The sequence below is a fragment of the Labeo rohita genome, chromosome 7, assembly GCF_022985175.1.
Source record: "Labeo rohita strain BAU-BD-2019 chromosome 7, IGBB_LRoh.1.0, whole genome shotgun sequence".
Classification (NCBI taxonomy): Eukaryota; Metazoa; Chordata; class Actinopteri; order Cypriniformes; family Cyprinidae; genus Labeo; species Labeo rohita.
In genome coordinates, this window is record NC_066875.1 from 59,907,743 (window position 1) to 59,932,445 (window position 24,703).

The 24,703-nt window shown below is 38.0% G+C and overlaps 1 protein-coding gene across 1 annotated transcript in view; it reads right to left on the reverse strand.

Annotated features, from left to right (window-relative positions):
* Positions 1–5,561: 5,561 nt before the first annotated feature.
* Positions 5,562–24,703, reverse strand: part of LOC127167598 (uncharacterized) — a 31,325-nt gene continuing 12,183 nt past the window's right edge. The window contains exons 12-22 of the mRNA XM_051113723.1: positions 21,674–21,883; positions 9,482–9,520; positions 8,981–9,233; positions 8,755–8,900; positions 7,394–7,673; positions 7,166–7,311; positions 6,508–6,781; positions 6,260–6,399; positions 6,053–6,144; positions 5,749–5,845; positions 5,562–5,652 (exon numbers count right to left, since the gene is read on the reverse strand). Coding sequence (XP_050969680.1) covers positions 5,630–5,652; positions 5,749–5,845; positions 6,053–6,144; positions 6,260–6,399; positions 6,508–6,781; positions 7,166–7,311; positions 7,394–7,673; positions 8,755–8,900; positions 8,981–9,233; positions 9,482–9,520; positions 21,674–21,883 — 1,700 coding nt within the window. The 3' untranslated portion in view covers positions 5,562–5,629. The remainder of the gene's footprint in view (positions 5,653–5,748; positions 5,846–6,052; positions 6,145–6,259; positions 6,400–6,507; positions 6,782–7,165; positions 7,312–7,393; positions 7,674–8,754; positions 8,901–8,980; positions 9,234–9,481; positions 9,521–21,673; positions 21,884–24,703) is intronic.

Below are 24,703 nucleotides of genomic sequence, written 5' to 3' on the forward strand. Positions count from 1 at the left end.
AGTAAGGCCTGTAGATAAGGAGCATGAAAAATATAATGATAAAATATAATGAAAAATATAAATGAATTTTTTTTTTGTTTTTTTAAACCTAGTCTGTGGGGTAAAACACCCCCAGTTGGCAGAGACTCTTTTCTGAACATTAAATCCTTTGTTTTTCCATCAAATATATTCTAACTAGGTGGTTGAATAATGCATGGACTTTATATTTGAAAATGGAGACCGGAAGATGAAAGTACCCAAACAGTAGTTAGAATCCATATTTTTTTTAAAGAATAATATATATGTGATGTGGTCAGAGACTGATCCGGATTCGTGGGATCCATTTGCGACAGCTTTATCATCACAGTGGAGTCAGACAGGCAGAGTTCAATCAACAACAAACAGGGCTGACGTAGATAATCCACAGAATAAACGATAGTCCAGGCAATAGGTCGGGGCAGGCGGCAATGAATCATAAACGAGGAATAAACAGTCCAGTCGGTAACGATAAAGCAATAAACACAGGGAAAACGCTCAGGATTGATAGACAGGCTAACCAAAACTTCGCGAGGGAGCCCGCCAACCTGGCGGTCTATAATAGTGATGGGTCGTTCTTGAACGATTCGTTCATTTTGAACGAATCTTTAATGTGACTCGGGACGAACGAGTCGCCTCGGGAAGTGATTCGTTCAGTCGCACATGCGCAACATCCTATCAGGTTCTGTACTGGAATTAGTTCACCTGTTTTAGAGTCGTTCGTTCACCTTATGGGGCTGTCACGTGATGAACGAACGACTCAAACCCGAAGACTCAAAAGATGAACTAATCAATTCTCCTTCCGGCTCAGGCTGCATAGGTTAACATTACAGGGCTGTCACGTGATGAACGAACGACTCAAACCCGAAGACTCAAAAGATGAACTAATCAATTCTCTTTCCGGCTCAGACTGTGTTGGTTAAGCTAATTGGGCTGTCAGGTGATGAACGAACGACTCAAACCCGAAAACTTGTCAGATAAGAGGCGAGGTGAGCGAATCATAGACTAAAGACCCAGGTAAACAATGAATGAATCTTTTCTGTTTCTTATAGCATTATAGTTTTGTTTTGTTTGTAGTGTGATCAACGTTTGTGTAAGCAGTAGATGTGTTAGGGAGGTAAAACGTAACATTTTAATTATATTTTGCTAAAATGAACGAAATGACTCGAAAAAAGATTCGTTCATTTTGCTGAACGAGACTCAAAGGACCGAGTCGGTAAAATGATCCGAACTTCCCATCACTAGTCTATAAATGGCCGCCAGAGGGAAAGCGACCCGGGGACCCGGAACCGGAAGTGAGGATCCCAGGTACGGGGTGATGGGTAATGTAGTGCCTTAAAAGTCCGGTGATGGTTCCCGCTGACGGCGGTCGGAGGGAGCCACAGAGACCGCGTTGGTGACAATATGAAGAGTATACAATAAGCAATAAGCAACATTATACATTAAACAATAAGCAACATTAATTCAGCACAGCTGTTGCGGCTGTTAGGTTACAAATAAAAGCAATAACCGTAATTTGGTATTTCAGTAACTCAGTTTGACATATATTCTGATTAATAATTCCAGAAACTCAGCGCTTGTACACTATTAATGCTCTGAGCAATCATTAAAAGTTCTCTAAAATAAAACATAAGAGAATCTGCAGTACTTTATTAATAAAATATATGATGTGTTAAAGGAGAAGTTTACTTCCAGAAATACTCCATATAAAGGACTTCTATGGTGCCCCGATTTTGAACTTCCAAAATGCAGTTTAAATGCGTTTTCAAACAATCACAAAATTCGGTTGTAAATGATCCCAGCAGAGGAAGAAGGGCCTTACCTAGTGAAAAGATTGGTTATTTTCATTTAAAAAATACAGTTTATATACTTTTTAATCTCAAATGCTCGTCTCGTCTTACTCTGTCTTAAACTGTGTATTCTGGATCAGGACAGTTAGGGTATGTCGAGAAACTCCAATTGTATTTTCTCCCTCAACTTCAAAAATCATCCTGCATAGCTGCAGAAGTACCGACACAGTGTTTGCAAAGTGAACATGCAAAGAAGATCAAACACCCTTAACAAAAAAGTTAAAACAGCGATATAGGGCGATTTTGAAGTTGAGGGAGAACATGAGACGGGAGTTTTGAGACATACCCTAACTGTCATGAACCGGAGCAAAAACAGTCCAAGACGAGATGAGCGTTTGATGTTAAAATGTATATAAACTGTATTATTTTTATGAAAATAACCAATCGTTTCACTAGATAAGGCCTTCTTCCTCGGCTGAGATAATTTACAACTGCATTTGGGATCGTTTGAAGTCGCATTTAAACTGCATTTTGGAAGTTCCAACTCGAGGGCACCATATCAGTCCATTATATGGAGAAAAAACTATTTCTTTACGACTGAAGAAAGACTTGAACATCCTGGATGACAAGGGGGTGAGTACATTATCTGTAAATCTTCGTTCTGGAAGAGGACTTCTCCTTTAATGTCTCTCAGAGCTGTTGTCTGAACTGTTATACGTTTAGGTTTTCCAAACAGTCCTACCACCATCTGCCATTGTTCATCATACAGACAACCAACCACATCAATGATTTGGAAGCAAAAGGAATAGTAATAATTTACTCACCGTCATGTCGTTGTAGACCCTGCTGCTGTTACATTTCCATGTAAGATAGGAGGATAAGTTTCAAATGTCTGTACACAAAATGTGAATGATCCTGGAGTGAAGAAAGTTATTTAAGAAAAGGTGAGTTCATTGCTAGAGGAAAATCTTGGAATCTTGGAAATCTTCATGTAGCCTTAGACTTTCTAATATAATAAAACTATTTCTTCTCTATAGTTTTTGTGAGAGCTCTGTTGACTCTACTATATTTGCTACTTAACTTCAGCAGATGCATGGGCTAAATGTATGCATGCGTAACACCCCAATTCTGTTCTTTTCAATTGAGTTTCTAAAGGCTTAATTGTGTTTCAAAGACAATTTTTTCCCTACCATAAAAATAAGTGACTTAAGACAGCAAATGTTGAATAGGGGTTGAATAATTGGGACAAAAAAAAATCCTATAACTCAAAAACATTACATTATATATTGACATTATCACTTTTAATATGCCAGTAAACTGTTGTAGATCCAAAGATCCAAAGTCCTGGATCTTAAGAAAAGCTTGTATTTGTAAAGTACTGCAGCCTCTGGGGGTTTAATAATTTCAATTGCAACTGTATAACCTATTAACTGCATTAACCTTATTATAACCTATTATAAGAGGCGCTGATTAATGCAACATAAAAACACTATACATATTTATATATTTTGCTGTTGTATCGTGGAGTGACACTTTCATAAACTTTTCTATACTCCTCTGATTATATAATGGTAAATATTACAATATCATAGCACAACAACAGTGATCAGCAATAATGATAATCCTAATACTCGCAGTAATAAAGATAATAAAGGTCATATAGATCATAACACAGTCTTGGAGGTAAGAAGTGGATTATCCTAAAGCAATAAACAACAAGAACAGAAAACCGCTATTAAGTTAAACACTTACACGCTCTTGCCGTGCTCACCGACAAACCGACTTACATGTTGTTATTAACGCACAACTTGAACATATACTATCTTCATCAACCAAGCAAAGTAAATTTCCTTGTACCTTGTGCAGTCAGTTTATCCAGAACTTAAAGTTACTGACATATGCGGCAACGAGCAATCTGACCAGCATCCCATATACAACTGCTGAAGACCTTGATTACTGTTAATGGCCTGTTCAGCAAACCAGTGCCCAGATGTCAGTGACTGTATAACAACTCCTGCTGTCCAGTTTTGGATACACTTGAATGTAAAACATATGTACAATATGAGAAAGCAAGAATGAAATGTTATCAGTGAGATGGACAGGCTGATTGCTATTGCTTTTTATGACCAATCAGTGATCTCCCAAATTTAGCCAATCACATAATAAAACAATCACAGTTTATGATGTAGAATACAAGACTTAAAGGGGTCATCAGATGCCCATTTTCCACCAGCTGATATGATTCCTTAGAGATTGTTTACTTTAGCAGCATTTAGCGTGTTTAGCCGTGAAACTTGCTAACTAGCACATTATTAGGAAAGGTGATTGCAGAGATTCTTAAAAAAAAGCCTTATACTCTCTTCTGCTGTAGGTGAGGCTGGATCATGAATGATTTGCATGAACATGGACGCATTTATGTAGATCGGGAGGTTCATTCCCTTCACAAACAAACGTAATCCACTGCATCTTCAGCGGCTCAGATGTCGGGAGTAAATGACGACCACTGTGTTCATTATTACATCCAGCAACACAACACCTCAATCGCTCAGTCCGAGATATTCTTGTCTAACTTACATCCCTGTTCTGGCATCCAAACAATGGAGGTCAGACTGTTACAGCTGATTTAGGGCGGGTCTGAGGTAAGACGCTCATGTCAATCAACTATCGTGGGAGCAGAGAATGACTCAATTTGAAAAAGGGGATATTATTTTTACAGATTAAATAAAAACCACTGCATGGATTTTTATCATTATAGGGCAGATTTGTACATACACTGCCAACACACATTAATGTTCAAACAACATGAAAATGTGAACTTAGCATCCGATGACCCCTTTAAGCAGCGTTGCATGTCTGTAGCCATCCCAGCGTGAGAAAGACAACGAACCTACTTAAACGAGAGGTTTAAAAGCGCACATGACCAGTAGCAGCACCTTTAGTCTCCGTCAGTCGTAAAATGCAGAGATGCCATATTGAATGTAACGTGAATGAAAACGAGGCTGCGAGGGATCAGTGTTTGCAACAGCACACAGTGTATAAAGCAGCTAGATCATGCATTTTTTGGGGGTTTTGCCTACTTTTTTTGTGGAAAGTCATCATCTAAACAATCAGTATGTTGTTAAACAATGCACTGAATGGGACGTAGGCCTACTTCACAGCTTCATTTTAATTACTGTCAAAAATTAAGCTGCTCTTCCACCACACATGCGGTGTTCTTTCTCCATTCCTGTGAGATTCCATTTATCTTATTACAGATTCAAAGGAACAACAACATTTGTAAGAGCCATTTTTTGGTTGTAATTTTCCTTCACACTACTAGAGGGTGTATAATGTATTTATGCTCTCAAAAAGGTCAAAAAACTTTTTGACCATGATGGACTTGGATGAATCATTCTTTAATTTTGTTGTTTGCTTTCTGTTTGATCAACGAAATGGACAATGAATGGATTAGAATATCCAACAACTTTATTTTCAAAAGTATTGACATTGCATTTTGTTTTTGATAAGTTCAAAACTATGCATCAAAACCAATGATCCAGCAATGCGCGCCTACAACATTACATGGCAGGTAATCAAAGCAGTTAAAAGGAAATTTTTTAGATATTACAAGAGAAATTAAATATTGACAATGAATATACAGTAACTGTCACATTTATTTTAATTACATGTGTGTGAATTAGTTCATAAAGCAGGAACAGCTTGTATAAAAGACTTTACATTGTAAACACGAAGAAATTTCTGTGTACTTCAGTGTACTTAGAATCAAGATCATTGTCTTTAATAAATGTGAATGTAGTGAATTAAAGGCGTTGATTTCCAAAGTATTAATTTTCCTTACTACAATGACCTGAAAATAAAATTTAAAAAAAATTACTACATCACATGGTTTTTATAATCATTCCTTATTTCCTAAGTTAATGTACAGTTGTGAGAACAAACTCACCTTTAGCAGCGTTCACCTTCTGAATCACCCGTTTAGGAGTTTGAGACCAACGCAGCGTCACGTCTGTGAATCCTCTATCAGCTAGAGCAGATTCTAACTGAAAATAACATCTTAATACTAAAATGATTTTAAATCAAAACATTATGATACATTAAAATCTTAATGTTTAAAATAAGCTTTATGATATCTCTCTAAACCCTGATTAAAACATTGTCATATTACTGGTGAAGCAACTATAGAGCAATATCAAGTGATATTTTTACAGTAATACTGACGATTAAGTCAAGTCGTTTTTTTCTCTCACCTGTTTCAGAACATTTTCTCTCATTGTAGAGTCGGTCAAATCCTTGCTAGAGTTAAACAGCATTTTCACAAATGATCTTTTTAAACAGGGACCTAAACAAATGCAGTCATTCATGTAAATAAATGAAACATCTTTAACACTGAAACATTACAAGAGTTGTTTGGACTGTGCACATAATTCACTTAATATTACATTGCTTTGTCATACCTTCTCCATAGACCTTAACTTCACAGAGAGTGAGCAACTTCATGTCTCCAGGAATGATCAGATTCACATAACGTCCATCCATCCCACCACATGAGTAGCTGTAGGACTCGCCTGCTGGAATAGCAGGAATAACAGCACATCTACAGACAGAGAGAACAGATGAGGGATATAAAAATACTGTCATATTGGCATTAACTCTTCACGATTGTTCTCAATGTCTCATGTTCTTTCAACTTCAGGTTTCTCACATGGGATTGCTGTTGCCGTTGTTCTCCAAAGAGTTTCCGATGCGAATCACCGCTCCGTTTATTTGTTCTGCACAGCAGTCTTTTCTGTTGGTGATGACCACTCTGTTAACTCGGTAAATTTGACGCAGATCCAGCCTCCACCATGGGTTAGTCTCACTGAGAGTCGAGGAGCATCCCGTATACAACTGCTGGAGACCTCGATCAATGGCTTTTTCAGCAAACCAGTCTGCAGATGTTGATGACTGTGCAGCAGCTCCATTTACTGCCAGATTTTCTAGAAAATGTATGAAAATGTCATGACCTGTCTTGATGCACAAAGCTTGTACCATTGGGGAAGTTATTAGTGAACAACTGGAGGTGAAGTCTTGTCATTTCTGCATCAACTACTGTCACTAAACAGATATTGTGAACATTAGGATTTTTTTTTGTTGTTGTTGTCCGTTTGAAGTATGTTTTAAGGTTGGCGTGATATTTACAGGAAATATATATTCATGTACAGAACTGAATACAGTAGTCAACATTTGAAGTGGATCAGAACCTTTCAAAGTTGTCCTAAAACCAAAACAATACCGGTTCTTGTCTTAGGACAACTTTGATTTACTTTTTTGATCCACTTCAAATGTTGACTACTGTATAATGCTTTACAACAATGAATCACCTGCCAAATACCCGTAAACTTCAACCTCACAAAAAGTGAGAACCTTCCAATCTCCAGGAATGATCAGATTCACATAACGTCCCTCCATCCTACTGCATGAGTAGTTGGAGGACGCACCTGCTGGAATAGCAGGAATAACAGCACATCTGCAGATGAAAGAGACCACAATCGCATCAACCCTGCGTATTTGTACTCAATATCTCGCATTCTTTTAACCAAGTTTCTTACATGGGATTGTTGTTGCCGTTGTTCTCCAAAGAGTTTCCGATGCGTATCTCAGCTCCGTTTATTCGATCTGCACAGCAGTCATTTCTGTTAGTGACGACCACTTCACTAACACCATAAACATCACGCAGATCCAGCCTCCACCATGGGTTAGTCTCATTGTTGGTTGAGGAGCATCCCGTATACAACAGCTGGAAACCGCGATTACCGTCAATGGCCTTTTCAGCAAACCAGTCCCCAGATGTTGATGACTGTAGAACGGCTCCTCCTACTGCCCGATTTCCTGGAAAATTAATAACACCTGTCGTGACCAATGTTTATGCACAATTTGAACAAGCACGTTTGAAATTTCTTATTTCTGGCACAAAATTTCAAAAAAGAAAAGACGGCTGTAATTTTGGGGTGTTCACTCACAACTGTGAGATACAGTTTGTGAATGCTTTAGAATTTTCTATATTTCTGCTAAACAAAACTCAAAAGATCATCAGGTTTTCACAAGTCCTAAAAGTTGGCAAAGAGAACCAAAACAAACATACGAGAGAAAAATATATGCTTTATCATTTATTTATTCAGGAAATAGATCTAATATTACATATCTGCGAGTGGCAAATGTATGTGAATATCTAGGATTAGCAGTTAATTTTTAAAGATTAGGTAAATTGCCTTTAAAGTTGTCCAAATGAAGTTCTTAGCAATGCATATTACTAACCAATAATTACATTTGACTATATTTACGGTAGGAAACAAAATATTTACTTATAAAATAGATATATAGAAATGCATTTTTGGCTATTTCTACAAATAAACCCATGCTACTTAAGACTGGTTTTGTGGTCGAGGGTCACAAATGTGGATCATTTTTCTCAAATAATAATGACAAAGTATATATATTTGTCCCCTTTGTTTCATTGGATTCTCTTGTGTAAAAATATGATGATGCTTTGGGTCATATTTTTGCAGAAATATAAAAAAAAAATTCTAAAAGGTTCACAAACTTGGAAGCAGCAGTTGGAATTGTGAAATAAGTGTAAAAATGAATACAAACAAACAAAAAACAACAGCAGAACTGCAAGAAGGAAAAAAAATAACTGTGGTAGACTCAGAATTGTGAGGGGAAAACGTCAGAAAAGTAAATTTGCAATTGTGAGGTGAAAAAAAAAAAGGGGGGGTGATGATGACATTTTTTTTAATATGAAATAATCTATATGAAAGAATCATCCAGATGTGTGATCATTAAACAGCATCGCTTCTGTTCCCGGAATGCCGCGACTAACCAATCAGAATCAACCGTTTCAGAGCGAGTCATGCAATAAAAAGTATTTATTACATTCACTATTAAAAAGTGCTCCACAGTAATGAATTACCTGCCAAATGCCCATAGACTCCAACTTCAGCAAGAGTAAGTAACTTCTGATCTCCAGGAATATGAACAACTACATAACGTCCCTCCATCCCACTGCATGAGAAAGTGGCTGTGGCACTGGCCGCAAGAGTAGAAATCACACCACATCTATACAGACAGAAAGATCATCTGTTATTAGTTTGTTCATCTGCAGTCATATTAATAAGGACATTCTAAGAAATCCTCACATGGCGTTGCTGTAAACATTGAGAAAGTTCCCGACACGAATCACCGCCCCGTTAATCCTAGAAGCATAGTCATTTCTATTGGTGATGGTGACTCTGTTCACTCTGTATACTTTCAGTAGATCCACTCTCCACCACGGGTCAGTCTCTAATTTGGTGTGGGCCCAGGTGGTCAACACTCCATCAACAGCATGTGTAGGTAGCCAGTTTCCATAATTGGATGACTCACTAGTTTCGCCCCATAGTGCTGCATTCTCTGAAAAATGTTCCAAGGCCAGTAAGAAGTCACTATGATTTTAATCTTACCAAGCTTTAGGTAAGGTCTAATCTTGCAAAATATTTTAATCAAACTAATCTTTATTACTTATTACCAGCAAAATACCACAGGGTTTGAAGAAAAAAAAAAAAAAAAAAAAAAAGGTCAGATGTTTACAATGAAGGGGTAAAACTGCCTCAGTTCAGAAGGAACAGAACAAAGGTTTAACTACAATGACTGTTTCTTACCTTCTTGTCCAGTTGCCATTTCCTCGATCAATAAAACCCCTGTGGAAACGAGATTCAAGCACCAGAGAAACAGGTTTTGTTGAATCACATTCAGATTTGTATTATTGATTTAATTCACTTTGATTTTGTCGCTAATGAAATGTCATCTGATTGATAAATGAAACACAAAATACTAATCATTGTAATGACCGTGATAACCAGAGACAGATTAATAAAACAGATTACAAGTAGAAGACTGAAATCAAAAGTGGGACAAAGAGACATTTCTTTAAATCACTACAAGACTTTCGGGACAAACACAGACATAAAGACCATCAAATCATTTACATACACAAATGAGCATCTGTGTAACATAAGATTTGTTTAGTAAAATAGATCTAACAAAATAAACAGAAAAACTATCAAAGAGATCCAGTGAGGAACCATAATCTACAACCTTCACTAACATACAGAGGTCAGCGAATTTTTGGTAATTCAAACTTCTAACGATATTGATTTCAAATAAATCTGGTTCTTTTTAGGTTTCTATTCATTTTGTGAATCCCAAAAAATAAAATGAATCACGGCATCCATAAAAATATAAAACAGGACAACTGTATTCAATATTGATAATCAGAAATGTTTGTTGAGCAGCAAATCAGCATATTAGAATGATTTCTGAAGGGTCATGTGACACTGAAGACTGAGTAATGATGTATTCACAGAAATAAAGCACATTCTACAATTTCTTACAGCAAACAAAAAGCAAATTGTAATGTAATTTCACAAAATTAATTGTTTTTGTATTATCACAATACTTATGAGTACATAACACAAACCACGCTGAACATGTGGTTAAAATACGTCTTTATTATAGACAAGCATGAATGCATGAAACAGCAACTGATCTAGATTATTTAGGTCTGTTGGGCCAGAGATGTTAAGCTATAAATCCACATCAGAGGACAAGATGAGTGCAAACTAAATTAGAAACAGAGCAACATCTCTGAACACTGAAAACATTGTAGTAAACTCAATGTTATTATGAATGTAAACCTAGTAAAACAGCAGATACATGAATGTTGTACATTACCCAGTAAGATCCGCAGGCACTTGTAGAGTTTCTTCATGGCTGATTAAAGCTGTCTGTCTTTTTCTTTTAGGATGGAGGGTGTGAATTATTATATATGCTTTATGGAGGATGACCCATTTAAATGTGCATCACATGACGCACCTTGTCTCTCCTCCCATCCGTCACTTGACCATCTCTCTTGTATTTTAGACAAACACACTGTATTGTTTACCTTGTCCTAAAGTCTACTGGATCAATGAGAACTTTCGGTTACATCTTTATTTTCATGTATACTGTGCAGGAACCCTCAAGATGGAGAACTGCGCAATTCATTTTAAGGGTGTTTATGCCATGTTTTGGTTTAGACTATTTATTTATACTGTTTTTATTTATATTTGTAAAAGATCTTCAGTTAGGAGGTCGAACGTTCTAGAAGCTCGTAATTCATGTACAGTTCTAAGGTCTGAAGAGACTCACATAAAATGATATAGGAGAGAAGCCAGTCAGCTGAGTTTGTAATGTATGTAAATGCAGGAAAAGGGATTCAAATCGAAAATATTCTCCCCCATTTTGTGTGTAGCATGCATGAATGAATGAATGAATGATCAAATGAACAAATAAATGCCAAACACATTAGTGACAGAAATGCATACACCCGAGGAGCCAGAGGCATCAGTGGGAATCCATCCATTCCGCCCTTACATGCATTTCTATGCAAACATCTTCAACGCTACATTTGCATAAAGGCTTTGCATATGCCAACATCAAGACAATGGAAAAACAGATTTTCACTGCAAAACATTCATTAGCTCATAAAACACATGGAAATGTATACTGAATGTGCATTGTTAGAGAAAGTACTAACCATCTTCATTTGGTCAGCAAGAGGGCCTGTTGCATACAGAGGATTTGTTAGTGAACTCACTGCCAGAACGGTCAGAGTATCTGGATTGGTTTTGTACTGAACAGGATGACAATTAGGGTTGGGTATAAAATAAAAAAATAAAATAAAAAAATAAATAAATCTCAATTCTGATTCCAGAATTGGATACTTAAGGTCAGGAATCGGATACTTTGTAAAGTTAAAATTTCGATTCCGCCTATCGATTCCTATGCGGTTCTTTTTTTCCCCATCTGTAAGGACCTGACCTAGCGATCTGCCAGGACATTTCTGATCTTGTGAGATCATTAAATAAAACAGCTTCCCAATTGAAAGGCAACGTTGGGGTTTTATTAGTGGCTACATCTGTGGGGTGCTGCCACCAAGCACACTCACAGGGCATCTGCCCCCATATTGCACATGCGCAGACATATGTCGCTCAAACCACACAGGGTTGGCATTACTTCCTATTATCAATACATTTTTTTTTTTTTTTTTTTTAAATACAGACAACAATCATAAATATTTTTCAATTTGTGCATACCTGCATTCCGCATCAGTCATTGAACATGAGGCATATGCAACTGGCTGCCAGGCTCCATCGTAATTCTGAAGCAGTACTGCTCCAAAAATCCTGTCTGTGAAGCATCAGCTGAAATTTTAATAGAACGTTCAGGGTCATAAAATTTCAAAATCGACTCTTTTGTTAAAAATCACCTTCAAATCTTGCCACGCTGATTCTGGTTCATAACTCCCATTCATTTTTTTTCCCTTGAGGAGCGATCTCAAAGGAGCTATTTTTTCAGACAGATTAGGAATAAATTTACTCATGTAGTTCAACATTCCCATGAATCTCTGGACATCCTTCTTACATTGTGGTCTAGGCATGTTCAATTACAGAAACTTTCATGGGATCTGGTTGCACTCCTTCACTACTGACAATGTCACCCAGAAATGTTAGCTCTGTTACCCCAAATTGGCACTTTTCTCTATTCAACTTCAAATTTGCAGTTCTTGTTGCTTCTAAAACTCTCCTTAGCCTTGTGTCATGCTCTTGTTTTGAAGCTCCCCAAACAATTACATCATCCATTGACGCATCAACACCATCCATGTGTTCATATATCATATGTACGGTTTTATGACACACCTCAGGAGCCGAAGCTATTCCAAAAGGAAGCCTCAAAAAACAATATCTTCCATATGGGGTGTTAAAAGTGTATAACTTCGAGCTAGCATCATCCAACTTCAGCTGCCAAAATCCTGAAGATGCATCGAGTGAAATATTTAGCATTTGCAAACTGTGTGGGAAGCTTTAAGTGCTCTCTTCTAATTGCTCTATTCAAATCTCTGGGATCAAGACAAATCCTCAGCTTTCCATTCTTCTTGTCAACAATTACCAAGGAACTGACCCACTCGATGGGATCATCAATTTTCCATATGAGGTAACTACAGAGTAGCTGCTACATTATGTCAACAAAGACTTCACTTCTTGGCGAATGCAGGAAAAAGGACTAAGTATACATCGCGTTGCAGAGTACAGGATTCTGCTCATTTGGAAAAGAGAATTATACAGCCGCAGAAGTTAAACGGCAACACAAAACGATTAGCAAATCACCTAGGAGAAGCAAGTAAACAATCACCTCATAGGTAAGCCTGCTGGGCTTTTTGTTACTCGGCTGTGCTGTTTTGGAAAGCACACTGTTTGAATCGCTTAAGCCGTTTCAGCCGTTTGATGTTGGAGAATCCGACTGAGTGAATATTGTTGACTTGTTGGGAAATGCGTAAACATGAACGAAGCGAGTGTTGATGACATTGCTGGCCTTGAAATGGATGGCGGTAAAAGAGAAATTAAACTCACTGCAAAGTCTTTAACTGAGCTGTTTTCCTGAACCACATTTGCATGCTTTGTTTAGATTGATTCCACCTCTATGTACCCCTCCTCCTTCAAACCTATATACTCTGCTGTGCTGAGATTTTGTTAGAAGACTTTTTGAAGACTGCAGTGCCAAGCAGCGAGTATCTGAATAAAGAGAAACTTCTGCTTCAAGATATCCAAAAACATCTCCTGGTCTCTAAGAAAAAATTCACAACAGTTTTGGTGCCGTGACCCGGATAGAGCTTCTCGCCAGACATTGTTCCAGACTGAATTCCAGAAACTTTTCAGCTCAACAACGATTTGGTGAGTGTTACTCTATTCAAAGAACCACTACAGACCAGTACATGTGGTTAGACTCTGCGCCGCCAGAGAAGTGTTAACAAACAGCTGCAGGGTTTTGTTAACAGACTAGTTATCCTCTATTCAGCTAGAGAAGATTAGCATTATGTGCTAATATCTGTTATCCTCGGTTTCAGGCAGAGAAGATTAACGTAAAGTGCTAGTAGTTTATGTTCAGGAATCCTCTGCTTTGCCAGAGAAGGTTGAATACATGATAATGTGTATCAACTAGGTTTTCCTCTGCTTTGCCAGAGAAGGTTAACAACAGTTGTTCTGTGTAATCAAATTTATCCTCTGCTTAACAGGGAGGTGTTAGAAGTGTATTGTTGTGTCAGAAAAACATTACAAAATGTTGAGAAGGGACGCTAGGTTGATTCCAACAACTGAGAAAGGTGGACTAGCTACCCCTTTGTGGACAGACAAGGAGTTCAAATCATTGTTAGGAGAGCACATGGACTCAATAGTGACAGAGTCAGTCAGATTGGATTTAACAAAGAAATTTGGTATTGATCCAGAAAAATATGGTCAGTTAAAGAATGCAAAAAGGTACTTGGAGCATGTAGCAAAGAAAAACATTAAAGGCATTATCTGCTGCCACAGAGAATTTACCTTATCCTTAGCACAAAGCAAGCTCAGTGTATTGCTAAATTAAAAGAACAAAACAAACAGCTGCACACTCGAGTGTCCTGTCTCACTAAAAAGGTGGGCCATAACAAGGACTCAACCAAAAGTGATTCAAAAGACCAACAGTCAGATGAAAGCTATCCTGACTTACAGTCTTTGTGTAGACTAGAGGACAATAGCAATACTGGATTAAGAGATAAAAATGTAAATTCAGTTGAAGTATGTGGAGCAAGACAAAGGGCTCAGAGTAGGGTAGAAAGTGTTGAAACTCTTCCATCTGCAACCCCCATACTCCAGTTACAAGCAGTCCATACAGTGCTAGGACCTGAAGATATAGACAGACTATCCCAGAGCTTACCCTAAGCACGCGCAAATTTTTCTGAATTTAGAAGAGCATTGACTAGCAAAATGCGTCTCTACGACATGTCGTTAGCAGAAGTCACACAGCTGATGTCACAAATTCTAACTGAATCTGAATTCAACAGTTTTGAGTCTGCTGTTACGTCTGAACTACAACATGCCAGTAAAGCGGATTTGAGAGAAGGTGTTTTGAAAATTCTAAAGAATATCATGGGACCCAAAATAGACTGGTCCAGAATCACTAACTGTGTGCAAAGGAAAGAAGAAACTGTGAATGAATACACTGTAAGGTTCTGCCAGACAGCTGTAACTTACAGTGGAATAGTTGATGATTCTGAAAGTGTGCTAGATGACAAGGGACCCTTAGTCCGCATCTGGTCAGATGGCCTTGTAGCTGAGTACAGAAAAGCCTTGACATTTCTAGATCTAACTTGGTCTAACAAAACTCTCAGAAGTAACCTAGACATGTTAGCTATTTGGGAAAGAGACTCTGATGTTAAAGCAAGAGTAAAGATTGCAGCAGCATCCTTTCAGGTCAACACAAAGAACCGACAGAAGCGTAAATGTCCGAAGAGGGAGAGTAATTGTCATTACTGTGGTAAACATGGACACTGATAAAAGAGTGTAGAAAAAACAAAAAGTATGTAAGAGAAATGAACAGTGTAAATCAGCTCCTACTCAGTCTGCTTGCAACTCTGAAGCAGACCCTCCCCACTACACCAAACTCGTGGAGCAGCTTGCTGAGGTGCTAACTGTTAGGGCTGTGAGTTCTTAATTACCCCAGTAATCTACAACAAAGATGAAAAGATTCTTTGTAAATAGAACAAAAGGAAGTTGACTTACTCCCACTGGGGGAGTAAGTTAAGTAAGTTAAGTACACTCACAGCCAAAAACAATACTACAGCACACTCCAGTCACTCACCTATCCTCTATGGGTTATGATGTTTGCTATGACTGATGTTTCATTAGAGGATAGAGTGATTGCACAGTTAAGTTCGCACACTAACTACAGGGACAGACTAGGACACACAGGCCAGTGTTGAGCCCAGGGAAGAACCGAAGTGCAACAGGCCTCGGGGGCCAACCCTGTGGTGAAGATTTTCTCATAGGTTTTTCCCCTCATCAGTTTGTCCCCACCTCACTGGTCCACAGGTGTCAAATGACTTAAGACTAGGTCAACAAAACACTATACGATCACCAGACTTAAAACCACTATACGATCAACAGAAGTCTAAAAATGTCTATGCATGAATACTGCTGGTCTGCTGTTTTTCTGTTTTCTTGTGTTCCAGGTATGTGTACATGCCATGATGTCTTCAAAAGCAGCATCCTGGAGTAAAGCATCACCTCAGACATCCATGAACAAGCTTCATGAGGACAAAGAGTCATCTGAGTGAATCTACGTGGGAAATGGACTACAGAAAACTACAGACTACACAGCTATTCAGGCGCCATGGACGTCAGGACTTCCACTCTTACGCTACATGGTTTTCTGTGTCAACATGTAGCTTGTATGACATGTTACCATCCATGTCGTATGTGTCAACAGTTATGGTTCTGAAAAGAACTATTACACCTAATTAAATCTAGGACACGGAATAAGATATATGTGCCTGTAACTATTTCAAGTTACATGAATGTAAGATGGGGCTTAATGTTAACAAACATAGGCTATAGAATGGATTTATGGAGGTTTTTAAATTTGAATAATGTGAGAGTTATTAGAACTCTCAAAGGGGGGACTGAAGGATTACAAATTTAAGAATCTGTTTAAAATGTATATTGTGACAGTCTAAGAGCAGGCAGCCCAGGCCCTGAGACAGTAACCTTTTGTCTTTATGCAGTTCCTGGACATCTGGCAGGTCCCAAGTTAAGTGTGAATTCTAAACTCAAGGTACAACGGTGCCTTTTGTTTAAGCACCTATGCATTTGAATGACACTTGTATGCTAAATAGATCAAGGCTGGGAAAATCTTTAACTGAGCTGTTTTCCTGAACCACATTTGCATGCTTTGTTTAGATTGATTCCACCTCTATGTACCCCTCCTCCTTCAAACCTATATACTCTGCTGTGCTGAGATTTTGTTAGAAGACTTTTTGAAGACTGCAGTGCCAAGCAGCGAGTATCTGAATAAAGAGAAACTTCTGCTTCAAGATATCCAAAAACGTCTCCTGGTCTCTAAGAAAAAATTCACAACAGAACAAAAAGAAAGATGTCAATAAAATTAAGGACTCATTCCAGAAATAAAAAAATCTGATGAAAAGAAAAGAAAATGTCTCTCAGGTGCAAATGCTTTTCAAAACTCTTATTCAGCTTTGTGAAAATGCCAACAAGCAACATAACATGGTCATTCCTTTACTTCCTGAAGAGAAACAGGAAAAACAAAACAAAATGTTTTGTGAGTATCATGAAATACAGCAACACATTTAAAGATACTGTTCAACATTGGCTGAGTTGTCCAGAAGAATCATTGGAGAACAGTGTTCCTGTTCAGTCTGATGCTGGTGAAACACAGGAAGAGTTTACTATTCCTCAAGTCACAGTCCATGCTTCATCCATTATGTCAGATCATTTACAAGATGACATCAAACCCAATGACAGTGTACCAAATGTGGGGAGCAGATCATCCAAAAATCAAAGTTCAGTTGTTGAAAGAAGATCTGGGGTGTCGTCAATTTCTTCTGTATGTCTCAAACCAGAGGCTGAGTTGGCTGCATTAAGGGCCCGACAAAAATTGTTGAAGAAGAAACATGAACTAGAGAATCAAGAGGAACAGTTACGAAGAAGAAAAGAACTCAGTCTTCAAGGAGAAATTGAAATTCACGTGTGCATGCACTAACTTTTCTTCTCAACTTTCATACTCCGCTCCGTCCATACGTTCCTTGCCAGTGTTGGGCTGTAACGCATTACTTTGTAACGCGTTACTGTAATTTGATTCTTTTTTTAGTAACAGAGTAATTTAACGTGTTATAATTTCCAAATGAGTAATTAGAGTACAGTTACAAGCATGCTACCACTGCATTACATCATTGCCGACATAATCTGTTTTATCATCTGGATTGTAAAAAGGGTGTTGACTAGCACACGCGACGTCCTCTACCTGAGACCTACTTTGACTGGAAAGCGCCTGTGAGGCAGATTCTACCAATGAAAACAAAGTCAGCATGGGGAGAGGAAAGTACGCGTTCTGTAGCTGGAAAGACAATCATTATTTTGAGTTTAATTCTGTCAAAGTAAAGAACATTATTGGGCGTTGTCAGAGGGGAAGAAAACCTTTTTAACCGTGAAAAACTCTATATCCATTTTAAAACACCTGAAAGGTGCAGCACGGCACATTAAAACTTCTTGAGAATGTACCGGGTGCGGAGAGCAACGCATCAACTTCCATTGTCTTCACATGAGTCCCTGCCTTCCCGCGCGTTAAACAATGCTGATTTCTGGAATGCAGTGGACAATCAGAGAATCCACTCACCGCTCGAAATGCCGTGCATTTTGCAACCACGCATGCAGCAGCCTATTGCTTTTAGTAAAAATAACAGTGGTTTGTGAATGTTGATACTTTAATAACAAATATTTTATCGGGAGCGTTTATGCTGAGATGTTAGGCAACACACAAACTTACTATTTCATGTAAATTTCGTGGATGTACATAAAAAGTAATGTAACTAGTAATGTAACTAATTACTTTTGAAATAAAGTAATCAGAACAGTAATTTGATTACTTTTAAAAGGAGTAATCAGTAATTTAATTACTTTTTCAGAGTAACTTGCCCAACACTGTTCCTTGCCACCACGCACACTCACAGGACATCTGCCCCCATAATGCACATGCGCAGACATATATCGCTCGAAACCACACACGCTGTAAAAAACAATTTGTTGAGTCAACTTAAAATAATTTGTTACCCATCTGCCTTAAAATGTGAAGTTCAGTCAACTCGAAAAAAATTCAACTTGAAATATTAAGTTATACAAAGTGACAACTTGGATATTTGAGTTGATTCAACTTAAAATTAAGGCAGCTGGGTTACTTACCCAGCTTTTAAGTTTAACAGACACAAATATCTCAGTTGTTACTTAGTACAACTTAACATTTCAAGTTGAATGAACCTATTTGAGTTGACTAAAGCAGCAGGGTAACAAATTATTTTAAGCTGACTAAAAAAAATGTGTTTTTTGTTTTTTTACAGTGCAGGGTTGCCATTACTTACTATTATAATTACACGGAGCACATCCCAACGTTTTCATAGAGTTATTTAAACAAATACATCAGTAAAAACACCGTTTGGTTTGGCATTCATTTATGTATTTTTCCTCACCACCAACTGTGCAGATCCTCCATATTATCACATGGAAGAGTACGTGCTGCCACCTGCTGGAAAACGTGTAAATACATGCAAGGTGAGAGAGAATCAGATGTGATCAGTGTCAGGGTGAATGTGCATCATTCGCTCTTTTTTTTTTTAAATATTTAAAGTAGAAAAATTAGGAAATTTTTATCCCCCCCATTTTATTTTCCCTCAAAAAAAACAAAACAAGAATTTAGCTTAATTTTTTGTTCAGGGGTAGAAAAATTTTCCATTCCAAATATTCCATTTCTACGCGTGGGCGGGAATTAAACGCCACTTTCTGCTGATTGGTCAGCCCAAGATCAAACTCCACTGCTGCAGTTGCACGGATTCTTAATGGGTTTATTGCAACTACATTTTATCTTTTTCTCATCAAACAACCTGACTCATGAATAGCTGGACACAACCCGTACTGGGGCAAAGCCTAGATATGGCTTTCTTGTGTGTATACCAGCGGTTCTCAAAGTGTCAGAGGGTCCGCAAAAGCTAAATGTATTATATGATTTATTAAATGATTTATAGTCTGACATACACAGCTGTGTTCACAAATATTGCATTACCATTAGGTAATCATCTATACCAGGGATGTCAAACTCCGGTTCTGGAGGGCCGCAGCCCTGCAGAGTTTACATGCAACCCTAATTAAACACACCTGATCCAACTAATCAAGTCCTTCAAGCTTAATTGAAAACTGCATAGTATGTGTGTTGGAGCAAGGTTGGAACAAAACTCTGCAGGGCTGTGGCCCTCCAGGAACTGAGTTTGACACCCCTGATTTATACGGTTTAAAAAATAAAATAAAAAACATTTCAATATCCATCATGTAACCAAATCACTACACAACATAAAAAGCTTCAACAAATTATAAATATTTGAGCTTGTATCTGAGCTTGTATCACTAAAGAAGACATGAAGTTCTATTAAAATTACATAGGCTACTTAGATGGCATAAATCACGTTTTAGTGCAAGTTTAAGAGCAACAAAAACGTTTGAATTTCCTAACAAGAAATATTTCCTAAAGAAATACAATAATATCAAAGCACTGAAACTGGATCAGTTTTGAAAACAATGTTTGATTTTCTATTATTAACAGAGGTGGAAATGTCTGTAATCACCCAGAACACACCATCAACCATATACTCTAGCAACACCACAGCAACTGCATTGCAAGAGCCTAGCAACCACCCAAAATATCCTAGCAACCCTTTAGCAAACATCTAGAACATCTGACCAAACTATTTATGTTTTTAAACAAGACTTTAAGACAAGCCAGCATACATTTGTCTTTCACACTTTCTCAATCTAGTTATCACAGGTGTTCTTAAAAGCACACAATTCAAATACACAGATGACTTTTCTGCCAGTGAACACTCATGAGATCAATAACACTAACAAAAAACAGATACAGATGTATAAATCAGCAATTAACTTTTGGGGGGGAAATGATTTTCCAAGTAAAGTAATCTTGCAGTAGATAAAAGGCACTAGAAAAGTTCAAATAACAAAGAATCATATATGAACTTGGTATGCCACAATACAGTCAATAAATAAATAAATAAATAAATAAATGCACATTTTTTTTGTACATTTTGGCAAATTTCATTACAGTATACAGTACTATAGTAGTTTCTTGGTCTCCTGACACTATACAAGCTATATCTCTAGGCAGTCATTTCTCAGTTACAGTACAAAAATGCAGTACACATACTGTTAAAAAAAATAAAATAATAATAATAATAATAATAATAATAATAATAATAATAATAGACAGTCACACGTTTGAAACTGCGCAACAATTAAATGTACATCCAGAGTAATGAAATTTCCATAATCTGATGTACTGGTACTGTATACTGTAAATGTACTGCATGTGTAACTTATTTTAGTTGGCCCATTTTCCCGAACCATTAATTCAGTTCTCAAAACAAAGACGCATATCTCAAAAACTTTAACAATGAGTTAAACATTAGCAAAACTGATGACACACCAATCAGATCCTAACAACATCAATGCACCCTAACAACGGAGAGAGCTGAACGAATAAACACAGGAATTTATACTCGAGAAAACTGCAATACGACTAGATTCTTACCCAACTATGCTATCAGTTTCCGTGATCGGCATCTTCTTATTGATTTCACGTTATTGTTTCGTCAGATTTGGGCGCGCTGCGTGCGCGTGCAACTATATGATGAACTGTTGAAAGACGTTTTTTGCCATTATTTTGCCTTAAACTGTCATCGCCGCTGCTGAAAAGTAGCACATGAAACACTGCTTACATTTATATTTTATGCTGTGATAATTCTGGGGTGGCAGAGCTTTTTCTTAGGGTGGCAGTTGCCACCCCGTGGTAGATCCGCCCCTGCTTCACATATTAACCTGTTAATTGTTTCTTTTAGTTTCTGAGCCTTGTTTAACTTTGACTTTATCTTTTGCAGGGTGTCAAGTTTTTCTACCAAAGCTTTAGCTGCCAATTTAACTGGTGTTTCTCTCTTTCAGACTCGTTTTCAAAGCTAGGCAAACCTTGATTCGTCACAGTAACTCCTTCAGAATTCAATTTCTTTTTTTGAAACAGTTATGAACAAACAGAATTAACGCACATAAGCAAAGTCAGTCGATCTTTAGCAACCAATGCACTGGATTTATGCTTGACCATGATTGTGCACACAATTTCATATGGCCATTGTGATAATGATGTTGCAACAAACGTACCTATTGTCGAGTTTTTCTGGCCTGAAGAGACGAGCGCGCAGCGTAAATCCAACAATGCGGCAAACCAGAAGCAATATAATCCAAACGAAACCACTGAGTCGAATCCAAAGAGTCCAGAGTCGTCTTGACGAAACGATGTCCTCATGTGCAGAAACGAGAAGCCTTCTGTCCGTCGAAACAAACGCGTTGACTTTAATCCAGCAATGAATCAAACGAGATCCCAGCAGCAGCATACACTCCAAACTGGAACAATGAAGTGAATCCACGATTAGTCACATATCTATTACGAAATCCAGCGTCCACGGAACGAATCCGCGTTTAGAGAAGCCAGGTGAAGCACCGCAGTAAAGATAGTTTGCGGTTTGATATTCGGATTTCTTTTGGCTATAAATACACAACGCGCTGTCATAAACATGCAAATAATCCCGAATGTGGTTCTCCATGATTTGTGAATTCTGGTGATGATGTGCCTTTTGGCCGAAATTTTATTTTATTTTTTCGACTCTTAATTTTATAATGCTTATAGCCCCGAAAGTTGGAAACTTAGCAGACTGAAACCAGTGTCATGTGAACCAGCTTGATCTGTGAATTTTTTCACAGCAAAGCTCTTGTCCGTAACCCCCTTGGTAAGTCCGCTATAGTAAGGAATGTGAAAAATATGCGCTCTTCATGTTTAACGTATTTTGCCATTAAACACGCAGACTGCTCAAATACAAAAACATTGTTTTTAAGTCAAACTCGATTTGTGAAAACTTTCACAATCGCTATTTATTGCGTAACAGTGTTCCTTATGCTCTGCTCTCTTTTTCTTCTATCAGTACTGGTCAGCTGACCCTTCCCTGAGTCATATTATTCACTATTCTGATCTGTGAAAACTTTCACAATTCAGTACTGGTCAGCTGACCCTTCCCTGAGTCACTAACATCACTATTCTGATCTGTGAAAACTTTCACAGTTCAGTACTGGTCAGCTGACCCTTCTGTGGGTCATGTAAATCACTATTCTGATCTGTGAAAACTTTCACAGTTCAGTATTGGTCAGCTGACCCTTTCCTGGGTCACTAACATCACTATTCTGATCTGTGAAAATGTTCACAGGTCAGTACTGGTCAGCTGGCCCTTCCCTAAATCACTAACATCACTATTCTGATCTGTGAAAATGTTCACAGTTCAGTACTGGTCAGCTGACCCTTCTGTGAGTCACTAACATCACTATTCTGATCTGTGAAAATATTCACAGGTCAGTACTGGTCAGCTGGCCCTTTCCTGAGTCATATTAATCACTATTCTGATCTGTGAAAACTTTCACAGGTCAGTATTGGTCAGCTGACTCTTTCCTGGGTCACTAACATCACTATTCTGATCTGTGAAAACTTTCACAGTTCAGTACTGGTCAGCTGACCCTTCTGTGGGTCATGTAAATCACTATTCTGATCTGTGAAAACTTTCACAGTTCAGTATCACTGACCCTTTCCTGGGTCACTAACATCACTATTCTGATCTGTGAAAATGTTCACAGGTCAGTACTGGTCAGCTGGCCCTTCCCTAAATCACTAACATCACTATTCTGATCTGTGAAAATGTTCACAGTTCAGTACTGGTCAGCTGACCCTTCTGTGAGTCACTAACATCACTGTTCTGATCTGTGAACATTTTCACAGGTCAGTACTGGTCAGCTGAACATTCCGTGAGTCAGTAACATCACTATTTTAATCTGTGAAAAAATTCACAGTTCAATTTGGGTCAGAATAGTGATGTACATGAATCAGGAAATGGTCAGCTGACCAGTACTGAACTGTGAAAGTTTTCACAGATCAGAATAGTGATTTTAGTGACTCAGGGAAGGGTCAGCTGACCAGTACTGAACTGTGAAAGTTTTCACAGATCAGAATAGTGATGTTAGTGACTCAGGGAAGGGTCAGCTGACCAGTACTGAACTGTGAAAGTTTTCACAGATCAGAATAGTGATGTTAGTGACCCAGGAAAGGGTCAGCTGACCAATACTGAACTGTGAAAGTTTTCACAGATCAGAATAGTGATTTACATGACTCCGGGAAAGGTCAGCTGACCAGTACTGACCTGTGAAAATTTTCACAGATTAGAATAGTGATTTACATGACCCACAGAAGGGTCAGCTGACCAGTACTGAACTGTGAAAGTTTTCACAGATGAGAATAGTGATTAATATGACTCAGGAAAGGGCCAGCTGACCAGTACTGACCTGTGAATATTTTCACAGATCAGAATAGTGATTTATATGACTCAAGGAAGGGTCAGCTGACCAGTACTGAACTGTGAAAATTTTCACAGATTAGAATAGTGATTTACATGACCCACAGAAGGGTCAGCTGACCAGAACTGAACTGTGAAAGTTTTCACAGATCAGAATAGTGATGTTAGTGACTCAGGGAAGGGTCAGCTGACCAGTACTGAACTGTGAAAGTTTTCACAGATCAGAATAGTGAATAATATGACTCAGGGAAGGGTCAGCTGACCAGTACTGAACTGTGAAAGTTTTCACAGATCAGAATAGTGATGTTAGTGACTCAGGGAAGGGTCAGCTGACCAGTACTGATAGAAGAAAAAGAGAGCAGAGCATAAGGAACACTGTTACGCAATAAATAGCGATTGTGAAAGTTTTCACAAATCGAGTTTGACTTAAAAACAATGTTTTTGTATTTGAGCAGTCTGCGTGTTTAATGGCAAAATACGTTAAACATGAAGAGCGCATATTTTTCACATTCCTTACTATAGCGGACTTACCAAGGGGGTTACGGACAAGAGCTTTGCTGTGAAAAAATTCACAGATCAAGCTGGTTCACATGACACTGGTTTCAGTCTGCTAAGTTTCCAACTTTCGGGGCTATAAGCATTATAAAATTAAGAGTCGAAAAAATAAAATAAAATTTCGGCCAAAAGGCACATCATCACCAGAATTCACAAATCATGGAGAACCACATTCGGGATTATTTGCATGTTTATGACAGCGCGTTGTGTATTTATAGCCAAAAGAAATCCGAATATCAAACCG